At 40.1% G+C, this 11748-nt stretch overlaps 1 protein-coding gene across 1 annotated transcript in view; it reads right to left on the bottom strand.

Annotated features, from left to right (window-relative positions):
* The window catches only part of LOC101847700 (membrane metallo-endopeptidase-like 1), a gene marked incomplete in the record, with an annotated part of 37135 nt that overhangs the window by 17641 nt on the left and 7746 nt on the right, over nt 1-11748 (bottom strand). The window contains 8 exon segments of the mRNA XM_013090456.1: nt 2873-2971; nt 3823-3951; nt 4626-4719; nt 6285-6433; nt 7387-7473; nt 7887-8069; nt 9786-9991; nt 10345-10428. Of these exon segments, the coding sequence (XP_012945910.1) occupies nt 2873-2971; nt 3823-3951; nt 4626-4719; nt 6285-6433; nt 7387-7473; nt 7887-8069; nt 9786-9991; nt 10345-10428 (1031 nt within the window).

Raw genomic sequence — 11748 nt, forward strand, 5'->3', positions numbered from 1 at the left:
AGATAGATAGATAGATAGATAGATAGATAGATAGATAGATAGATAGATAGATAGATAGATAGATAGATAGATAGATCGGTATGATCTGGGAGCCCGTCCAGAAAGCAAAGGAAGGAAAACGTAACCTCGATATTATCTGGCTTGACTTTGCAAATGCATGGTTTGGTGCCCCATCAAATTATCCAGATGGCCCTGGGCATCTGGGCATGTACCATAATCCGAAAGAGATATGTCACATGCTCCATGCCTACTTCGAAGGGTTCAAGATACGATTCAGCACGAATGAATAACAACAGAGTGCGTCAACCTCGAAGTGGATATAGCAATTGGATGCGTGGCTTGGCCAGTTCTACTTCGTCTTGGCGATGCATGTGCTACTCAAGGCTGCTGAGAGCGAAACAGTCCCTGCGGAGCTTGGAGGGGGTTTTCAAATGCCACTTCTGAAGGCATCCATGGATGGCACGACAATCCTAACCTCCCTTAAGGGAACATTGCCGAATGAACTTCAAGCCAAAGAAGTCTAGAAGCCTCTCGCTTAGAAAGCGAAATGTGAGCAAGCACATCCATTTCCATGTAGATAGCCAACGAATCCCCACCGTATATGAACAGCCCGTAAAGAGCCTGGCGAAGTGGTATGACGAGACCCTGAGATACACGAGACAATCGAAAGAGACAGCACTCATCATTGAAAGAGGGTTGAAGAAGATTGACTGTTGCCCCCTACCATGCAGGCGTAAGGTCTGGTGTCTCCAGCACATGCTGATCCCAATGTTGCTGTGGCCTTTCATGATGTACGAAATTGTCACAAGCACATTGGAAGCAATGGAGGAAACGATCAACAACTTCACCGGGTAGAGGCTTGGTGTTCCTCTGTGGCTTTCAGATGTTGCCCTGTACTGCCAACGGGCCAAGCTGAGACCGCCACTAAAGGCAATAGAGGAGGTATACAAAGCTGGCAAGACAAGGATGCTTGTGAGGCTGAGAATTCCCAGGACGATGTGGTCAGGTCAATTCAACCAACACTGAGAACTGGCAGAAAATGAAAAGTCTTGGATGCCGTGGTGAATGCCAAAGATAACCTCATGCTCAAAGAAGTCATTGGCCATACCCAGGATGGAAGACAAGGACTTGGAAGGGAGAAAATGCTGTGGTGCTCTATAGCACACGGTAAAGAACAGCGATACACGTTGCTATAAGAAGTGATGGATACGGAGAACAAGAAGAGATACCAGAAAGTAGTCCAACAGTTACAGCAGGACCAATGGACAAACTGGGCCGATGCCCTGCAAAGATCCCTTACTTGGAACGACGTGTGGCACATGGTACCTCTAACACGTAGTTTCATCATCAGAGCAACATTTTTGTGTGTGCCTGAGAAAGGCCTCAGTTGTCGGAAATTGATTATTAAAATGAAGACATATTCTTTTAAAACATTCAATGTTGAACACGCTGTGTTTTAATTTATTCAAATATCTTGAGTAGTTTTAAAGATATGCCATATTTTGTAATACAAGGTGTAAAAACAAAGTTTGGAGGAAAAACTCAATTTCTTGCTCATTTTTTACATTTGGAGTTCAGTATATTGTTTTAAAAAACTGAAAAAAATATTTAGACTTAAAATATTATATAATCCTATCAATATGTCATTAAGAAATTGTTAAACGCCTGTTTTCTCATGGAACTTATTTTTTGCACTTGTACGTTTTTGGCCTCTTCTCCCCGTTGCCCAAAAATAGCTTTGCCGACATCTTAGACCTTTCTGAAGGCACACACACAATTTATGACTTGCTGCCACCGAAAGCTAATCTCGTGAAGTGGGGCAAGGAAGAAGATCCCTGCTGTCCATTGTGCCAGGAGGAGAGACAGACAATGGAGCATGTCCTCAGTTCCTGTAAGGTATCCCTTGCTGATGGCAGATACACGTGGTGGCACAACAGAGTGCTGAAGGAGCTGGTCCTCGCAATATCCTGCAGCCTGGAGACCAACTCCGACAACGAGGCAGCTCCAGCCCAGATATTCTTCACAGCAGGTAAGAAGAAGAAAAGAAAAGGGTTGGAAGAAAACAAGTGCCTTGCTTCTCAAGGAGTGGAAACATTCCAGGATCAGCAAAGGATTGGCTGTAGATCTCCCATGATCAATACAGGTCTCAGACCAGATACCATTCTCTGGTCAGAAATTGATGCCAAGATCTTCCTAATCGAGCAGACTGTTCCATACGAAAGTAGGATAGATACACAGCACCAGTTTAAGTTGGCAAAATATGAAGATCTCTCGAATCAATTCCAAAGAGAAGGTTATAGCTCAAAGGTCTGGACTGTAACAGTGGGTGCACGAGGGTTTGTCGCAGACTCAATATTCACCCTACGGGGCAGCCAGGCCTCAGAGGCCAGAAAAGAAAGGCAGCCATCAAGTGCATTTCAGAAATGGCAGAGAAAAGTTCGAGCTGGCTGTAGACGAAACGGAAAGAGAACTGGCCCGCTATAAATAGAACAGAAAGCACATAAGGAAATTCCCAGAGGTTTTTGTAGATTTGTACAGCTTCGCATAATTCTATTTGCTATTTCTATTGGAGGCTCCAATGCATTGCACTAACATTCGGGACTGAAGATCTGTGGAGGCCTCAAACCTCGAGGGTTAGATCCTCGATCAGCGCCAAAGAAAGATAAAACAACAGGAGAGCATGTCGGGGTCATGACCTGAATGCAGCCCGCCCCTTTAGAGTGTCAGGTAGTTAGGGTCTAAATAGAAAACGATTATCGAAAAGCTAAATGTTATGCTTTGTTCAGTTTTCATATCAAAATATTGCAATACACTGCTTTTTAAAAAATTCACTATGCGTCAAAGGCTCAGTAATCTGAAATAGTTGGTCCACCTTTTCCTTGGCAAGTCTTTTCGTGTCTTCGTCCATCCAGGAGATTTCATCTACTTGCTCATTAAAAACAGACCGTAAACCAGCGACAATATCCAGGATCTGTGAAGTATATTTAAAAAATGAACATTTTACGCACGGTCAGTGAACCAACATGACTAACAATGTTTTAGCAGTTGGGAGCGCCGTAAAACTTTACTAAGACAAACAAATGTTTTGGCCTAGAATAATATTATTGTATAATAATCAAACCAAATCCCAAGACTCCACTTCTGCTCTGGCAAACTTGCCTCCTGAATTCTTGCAAGAACATTTCTCTCTAGGGCAGAATCATGAAAATAGATTCCCATATTCAAAATCACGTGAATGTCAGTACAGCACTAATTAATTCCTCACCACGAGGAAACTTCGTCACTATTTCTTTGTTTCTCGGAACATTTATGCACGTCTCTCTGTCTGTCTTTATTCCGTTTCCCTCTCCCCCTCACTGACTGCTCTTTCCACTATCCCCCCTGTCTCAATTTCTCTCTCACCATCCCCTCTCTCTCAATTTCTCTCTCACCATCCTCTCTCTCTCTCTCTCTCTCTCTCTCTCTCTCTCTCTCTCTCTCTCTCTCTCTCTCTCTCTCTTTTTTCTCTTTTATTTTCTCTCTCCCGCTCTATCTATCTATCTATCTATCTATCTATCTATCTATCTATCTATCTATCTATCTATCTATCTATCTATCTATCTATCTATCTATCTATCTATCTATCTATAATTCCTACCCCAAATCAACCATCTCCATCCCCCTCTGTCTCTATTTATCTCATTCTCTGAGCCACTGTCCCTCTCACTCGATCCTTTTCCCCCTAGCTTGTACAATATTTCCTACGAAGGCCATATTTCCTCAGTATGTGATCTCCTGATAAACCCCTATTTCACCGCTCTTATCCACTAACGTTCCTTTTACCGTGGTTTTGGTTTCGGGTTGAAAGTGCCGCTCGACAAAAGTTTTGCCAATGACAAAGCCAGCTGAGTCTTTGGTGTAACTCGTGCACATTTTGTCCCTTGGCTGCTCTCTTGTGATACCATGTAGGACCTAAGGAAAGCAATGGATTTGGAATGGTTGTAACTCCATGTTAAGCATTTGGGGACTCGAACCAAAGCCATTCACTGGTAAAACACTGACGTCTCCCCTCTCATCCCCCCCCAACCATCCCACAAGATGACAAGGTAACTTGTTTCACATCTGAGTGGAATCAGTTATTGGGCTTATGAACGTATTGGTACATGTACAGTCTTAAAGCTTGTTCGTTTATAGACTGGGTTCATACTTCAAAAAGTAAGCCATGCTATTCAGTTAAAAGTTCTTTTGAAAGCAACAAAGATTATTAGTAGTGTTATCATAGTAGTAAGAATCGCCATAATTATAAAAGCGCACAGGGGCAAACCCAGGAATCTTAACCACTAGACCACAAGGGATAATTAGAACGATAAAAATAGCATCATTAATAATAATAGTAGTAACTCTTATCATTATTATATTATTATTATTATTATTATTATTATTATTATTATTATTATTATTATTATTATTATTATGTTGGGTTTTTATTATTATTATTATTATTATTATTATTATTATTATTATTATTATAACACGGGAAAAGATACATTGACCTTTATATGGGAAGTACACAGGTGGACACACTCTTTAAATTGAAGCTGTGCCAGTACCTGACAGCAGAGGCATCAATGTTGACGAGCTCATACCTTGTTGTACTCAAAGTCGAGTTGTCGGTAGGGTTTTGATAAGGTTCCCACGTAGTCCTGAGCAACTCGCCAGAACGCGTAGTTTGCTAAAGTCCTGTTTTCACACAAAAAAGTAGTTGTTGTTTTTTTCTTTTATGAAAAATTTTTAAAAAGACATTTTTCAGTAAACGAAGTCAGAGCATATGATATACAGAAAAAGTATACGTTCAACAAATATTATGTAATATTATGATTAATATTTCACCTTTTCTGCTGTATGTTCAATCAAACTAATATTCGAACATTGTAACGTTCAAGATTTTTATGACCATTCTTTATGCCTGTTTTTTTCTAGGCGTTTTTCGTCCGCTGCAGGATGTAGCCCTGCAACAACGACCCCCCCCCCCTCCCAACTGTGTTTTGTCTGATGTTTTCTGGGTCCAGGTTGTTCCCGTCTGCTCTTTGATGTCGGCTTGCCATCTTATTTCTGGTCTTCCTCCTGATCGCTTCCCCGGTCTTGAACCCCTTCCAGTACATCTTTCTGCCCATCTGTTGCCCTTCACTATGCTGATGTTGCCAGCCAATTTCTATTTTTGTCAGAGTGTACACTTAGGGATATCTGTCAAACCTGTTTTTCCGTATTATTATGTTTGTGTGGTTTATTTGATTTTATAATCTTATGCCCTGCATCTTCTTTCCCATTATTCTTTGTGTTGAACTTAATTTCTTAATGGTATTTTTTGTTTATAGCCTCCAAAGCTTATTGCCAAGGAAAATGCACTCCTTGAAGACGTGTCTTTTCAGTGATATCGGCACATTGTGCTTTTGAAATAATATTTTCCTTGTGGTCAAGAAGTTAAGGTGTTCGCCTCTCATTAATAGGTCGCGGGTTCGAATCCGGAGGGCGTCGTAAATGTTTTTTCTCTTAAAATGTCTCTTTTCATCTCCTTTCCTGTTCTAGCAATGCTCTGTCGTCTGCTTTGTCCCCACTTTCTGTCCCCACCCCCTCACCTCTTTTGCCCCTCCTCTGCGCTCCTGACTCTTTCCACGGTCTTTATACTGCAACATCTTGGCTCTTCCTTACTGCTGTCGTTCAGCCACACCCTTGATCTTCTAGTAGAAAAGATCTACACCTCGCTTTCACGGACAAGAGCGATGCAAGTTGCACACGTTAAAGATCCCTTGGTTGTCCAAAATCGACAAGAGCAGGCTTTGACGGCCACCCGGACAAAATTCAAAATTTTCTACCTACTGAAAATGTATAATGCGTCCCACACGCTCATATGACCTTATGCAGTTGCGACCACCGTAAAACACTTACTAGAATATATATATATATATATATATATATATATGCATATATATATTACATATATTATTCATATTTCCCTGTATTTTCCAAAGCAGTTCCAAGCAGCACGTATCCTTCTGTTCACCTCATGGAGTGTATAAGCATGGTTCTAAGGTAATGCCATTGTTTGGTCTTATAACGAGGAAAGCAAAAAAGAGCCGATGTTATTAAAAATATAATGGTAATGACAGTGACCTCAATGTTGCCACATAAACACTTTCATTTGATATAGTCTGAAATTTCATTTTTCTGCCTTTTCTAGTACGTGCTGAATATGAATGTGATTAATGCCAGATTTAAGAAAATGAGCGTGTGAAGACGTATGTTACCTTTTCTGGGTGCGGCTGATGACGTCTCCGAACTTGCGAAAGTATTGAGGGGCGAAGTTAATGATGATTTCATTTCCTGTCACGTCTGAGACTCCCACTTCCGGTGTTTTCAGCAATGAAGTCACAAACTTCGTGAAGTCGAATTTTGCCTGTTTTGTTTTGAAATAAACGTCAGTAAAGAATGAACAAAAAAGGATGAACAGGCTCTGATGATCGTGAAAAGTGTGAAATGGTGAAACGGTGTTTGGTCATTTAAGAGTCGGGACCTCAGAATCTAGCGTCCATTTCATAAAGGACCAAGCCAAATACTCAATTCATGTGAAGTGCCTTTCCCAAGGACACAACATCGGACAGAGCTGTGGCTCGAACCTCCGAACCTACAATCTTATGATTTTAAGTCTAGTAGCATAACCACAAGGCACTTAAAAATTGTAGGAACTGTACCAATAACGACATGCATACTTGGTAACTATGTGAGACTTGGTTATTACCAAATTACTATAGGTAAATTGATAAAGAATTCAAATCTTTGCCCAAATTTCTTTTTTCTTTAAAAAAAAACCAAAAAAACAACCTAAACAAACTTTTAGCATGTAAGATGGGTACAAACAATTCAGATGTGTACATTGCTGTCGACAACAAAGTATCTACGGACGAAATAATAGCACAGCAATGAAGAGAAAACTTTAAAGCCACAAAGTATATCTACTCCCACCATTAATTGTTGCCTAATCTCATTCTAAGTTCTAGTGTTGCACACTGTTGTCTGCAATATTATTGAATTTGCTTTAAAGTACCACAGCCTAAATAATGTCCTATTTTCTTTTCTCGGTTTAATTTACCCGCAAAAAAAAACTAATTTTAAGACGTTTGTCTAAAATGTGGGCTTGACATAGTTTCTTTATTGAAGATGAGTGTAACTTGAAAGGGCATAATGCATTTCGGATCCCTCCAATATTTTGAAACAAAAATGTTCTGAACCCTTTTGTCAGAGAGTTGATCACTGGAAAGAGCTGTGAAAGTGGTTCAAACAGTGCGTTCTACGTACCCAGTATGAAATAAAGCACTATATCTACTGTCACAGACGTAATGATGTACCAACCGTACTGTAGTTCCCATGTACTTCAGCCAAGGTCATCGGGTTGTACTGGCTCTCTGCATCTCGTCTCTTCTCTTGAGAGGCAGAAATCTGGTTGGGGGAGGTGGTGCAGGTATACAATAAGTAGGCCTATCCCATTTGACAGTGACAGAGTATTTTGTAAATGTCACAAAGCAAAACGTAACAAATCATTATGCTTGTTGTAATATAGTATTATATTGTAGCCAAAAATTAGTTTCATACTATCTACTAAGGACAAAATAGTAATAACGGTACATTTTAATCACTATTTTATTCATAAATCAAATCCAAATACACCCAATTATCACACTGATACTTTAGGGGCAACAAAAAAATGCTATCAAACTTCCAAAAAACGCTAAAAACGTACCCCTAATACTTAAAGTTATCATCAAGGAAATGTCTCATGAGTAATGATTCCAAAGTGATTTAATTCTAGGAACTCTTGTGTGAAACGTATGGTAAAGGTTTTAAATCCTCACCTGTGCCAGCTTTATTTCAAAATCCACAATGTCCTTCACATCTTGCTGGGCTGTGTCGGGGTTGGCAAACCCCAGGGTCTCTGCCACATTGTAGATGAATGTCTGGTAGGCCATGAGCATTGTGTCATTTCGAGGGACCAGGTAGGACTTCCGACTCGGCATGCCAAAACTAGGTTGGCCCAACTGTTTAAAAAAGAAATAAGCTTGAATCATTTTAAATGGATTCTTTTCTTTTTGCGGGGAAAGGGGGTGGGTGTCTGGGAAGGCGGGGCAGTGTGTGTGTGTGTGTGTGTGTGTGTGTGTGTGTGTGTGTGAGGGTGTGTGAGTGTGCGAGAGAGTGTGTGTGTGTGTGTGTGTGTGTGTGTGTGTGTGTGTGTGTGTGTGAGTGAGTGAGTGTGTGTGTGTGCATGTGCGTGTGAGAGAGAGAGAGAGAGAGAGAGTGTGTGTATGTGAGTGTGAGTGTGTGTGTGTGTGTGAGAGAGAGTGTGAGAGAGTGTGTGTGAGTGTGTGTGTGTGTGTGTTGTGAGAGAGAGAGAGAGAGAGAGAGAGAGAGAGAGAGTGAGAGAGTGTATGTGAGTGTTTGTGTGTATGTGTGTGTGAGTGTGTGTGTGTGTGTGTGTGAGTGTGTGAGAGAGTGTGTGTGTTTGTGTGTGTGTGTGTGTGTGTGTGTGTGTGTGTGTATGTGTGTGTGTTTGTGTTTGGAGGAGGTAGTGGCCACTTAAAAAGAATGCACCTTTTCCTTATTTCATATCAAGAAAGAGAGTTCATTCACAGCAATAAAAGTTCAGGTATCAAAATCGTTTAATTAATTTAATATCCACCAAGTCAAAGTCGAAACAATAGAAACTGTAAGCAAATGCCAGCTCAAATTTAAATACTAGGGAAAGCAATTTAGTCATTATCAGTTCAAATTCAACAATACAAAATCTAAGAAGCAATTATGTACCCATCACCTCTGAGCCAGGGGAACCCACTCTATCTCTTAGCAGCATGAGCTTGGCCCTCGATACTCGTTGTCGACTGTTTAGATCTAGATACAACCATAACCTCGTTTTGTTCGATCCAGCAGTTTGAAGCAATCAATCGTTTGTAACGTATATTGGGCCCCCCAAAAACACAGCAACATTACCTCGTCAGAAGATCGAAATGCCCTTCTCATGGGATGCCTTCATGGCATAGCTGTGATTTGGTCTCTTCATGCAACATGGGAAATCCCTCCGAAATTCAAGCAGATCTTGAAAGTGTATATTATAGTGAGAACGTTTTAAAAGGGCAATGGTCTGCCACTGGTGTAATTTATTTTTAAAGAGGAGCATGCACGACAAGAGAGTCGGAGGTCTCTACTTGCCTGACGACAATGAAAAAAGTGCTGATCACATTTAAAATGTCAGTCGTGGTGACAGGAGGCTCAAAAGTCATAGCCTTTCTGATACTCTGATCTAAAACTTTCTGAGTCATTTTTTTTTCTGCAGAGATTGCATGCATTTACACGTGCGGCGATTAAAAAATTGCATGACTGTTCACGGGAATTTCCTTAAGAAAATAGGTAATGTTTTGACAATTAAAAGTTTTATAATGTATTTCAACCATAACAAAATTCTTCATTCTATAGCATATTTTCGTGGATAATTCTGTTGCAACCCTCCATATCAAGTAACGTCATAGAGAACAATAGACTTCTTGCCCAATCTGTTCAACCCAACCCTCCATAATCAAGTAACGTTATAGACAAACAATAGACCGTCTGGCTTTTTGCCCAATCTGCAGAGCCCAACCCATAGATGTACTCTATGTTAAGGGGGGTAACTCTATGGCCCAATCCATCATGTACCGTGGTGCGTTTTTAATGAAATAATCGATAAATGTTTTTGGTCAATACAACAGAACAGTTTTCTTCACCGTCAATATGTGTACGCTCGGGTTTTTGAAGTCTTGATCTACTACGAGTCCTATCAGAGGGCGAGACCCTTTGTTGGCTGCTCTGATCAAGACGTCAGTAAGATCAAACGTGGCATCGTTCCAAGCTGAAGAGATCAGAGGCCAGTCTCCCATCTTGGCCTTGAGCCAGTCCTTGAAGGGCTGGTCGCCACGTTTGTCTATCGTCTCTTTGGAAATATAAACAACAATTATTTTTTTAAAGGACACAGTAACAATTTATAGCATCAGTTATGGTGGTTGATCGTAAGTTGAAATCACAAGTTTCAACGCGTGAATACAATTGGCAATTTCGTAAGTGAGATAAATCATATTCTATCACCATAACGATTGTTATTTTCTTTTTTGTATATACCATACTCATATCAGTTTACAACATAGATCCGGATCAACAATGTTCAAATGACTTCTCTAGTGACCAAGTGGCCTCACTCAACTGTCATACCAAGAACGAGGATTCGAAAGATCACGTCTATGAGAAGATTTTTTTTAATTTGATTTTTCCTTTACACTAAGAACATACCCAGGTCACGACAAGACTGGTAAAGGTTTTTGGCACTCCTCACAGATTTCAAATCATCATCTGAGGGAGGTTCTTCCAAGATCCCTGTGGAAAAAATTATCGTTGTAAAGTAATAATAATAATAAAAAATAATAATAATAATTGCATTTATATAGCGCATATCCACGCTCAAGAGCATGCTCTATGCGCTTTACAAACATTTTTACCCCAGCAGACCCTCTGACAACACTCAGAAACATTCTCGGCTTCCGCGGAAGCATACAGTGCAAGCTGCGGATTTCACGCGCTCAAACACTACCAAACTGACAAGATCGTTCACTGTCAATAGTCGGGTACCCATTTCCACCTGGGTGAAGTGAGGAAAATTTGTGGAAAGTGCCTTTCCCAAAGTCTGCTTTGAAACCATACTACACCTAAACGTGTCATTAGGTTTAGCAGGAAGTCCTCACATATGAAGAAAACAACAAGTATCGCTGACTTCTTTCAAACAAAAACAATTAATTGTAAAGATGTGATCTTGTATTCAGATATGTATTGCTATCAGAACAAAATGCTGCTTTTTCAGTACCCAATCAGTGACCATTCCCCAAAAGATGACGTCATTGTTTAGCAGACGTATTTCTTGAAGGATCACTCCTATATGTGGCACAACGTGGTTGAATAGGGTGCTAGTCAGATCTTCGGCATTATAATCATGGTGTTATTGGTATCATCTTGAAATAAAGATATCTGAGATGAAATGTGATGGAGGTTGCCTGGTATCAGAGGTGAAATTAGCAAGAAAATGGCCGTCAGAGTTTGGCGACTGAAATGTTCTTCAAAATGGAAAGGTGGATATTACGATTTCCCACGAACTACATTTACACTCAATAGGCTAAGATGCAACGATCATAAATAGGCATACAAGGATGCCATTGGAAACCAAATAGAATAACATTAACCAATTACAGTAATCAGAGTAATTACAGCAATATAAATGTGTATCAGTGAAGTCATACTTAAGACAAAGTAATTCCTTGAAGCAATGAGCATTGTAACATACTTATACCTCCTTAACACTAGTCCTTTTGATTCCAATGTTCCCTCAGTAGAGTACGCTGTTGATGTATTTATTGTGCAATGTTAACCTGTAGTGATTTAGAGTTTTGTTTCAGCAGTTCTGTAAGCAAAGTTCAGTCCTACGTCAATTATATCGACTTTCTAAATTTATATTTTGTACCGGTATTTGTTTTCATTTTATACTGCTTTGGTGAAATAAGGAGACGGGGTGTATTTGAAATAAGTCTCATTTATGCATAGCATTATAAAACTAGTTTCTATGAGTCTGGAGATTGTGTAGTAAACCCTTAAATTTTGCACAAAATAGTCTATGTGTGTGTGTATGTGTGTGTGTGTGTGTGTGTG

This window comes from Aplysia californica, unplaced genomic scaffold (genome assembly GCF_000002075.1).
Source record: "Aplysia californica isolate F4 #8 unplaced genomic scaffold, AplCal3.0 scaffold01287, whole genome shotgun sequence".
Taxonomy (NCBI): Eukaryota; Metazoa; Mollusca; class Gastropoda; order Aplysiida; family Aplysiidae; genus Aplysia; species Aplysia californica.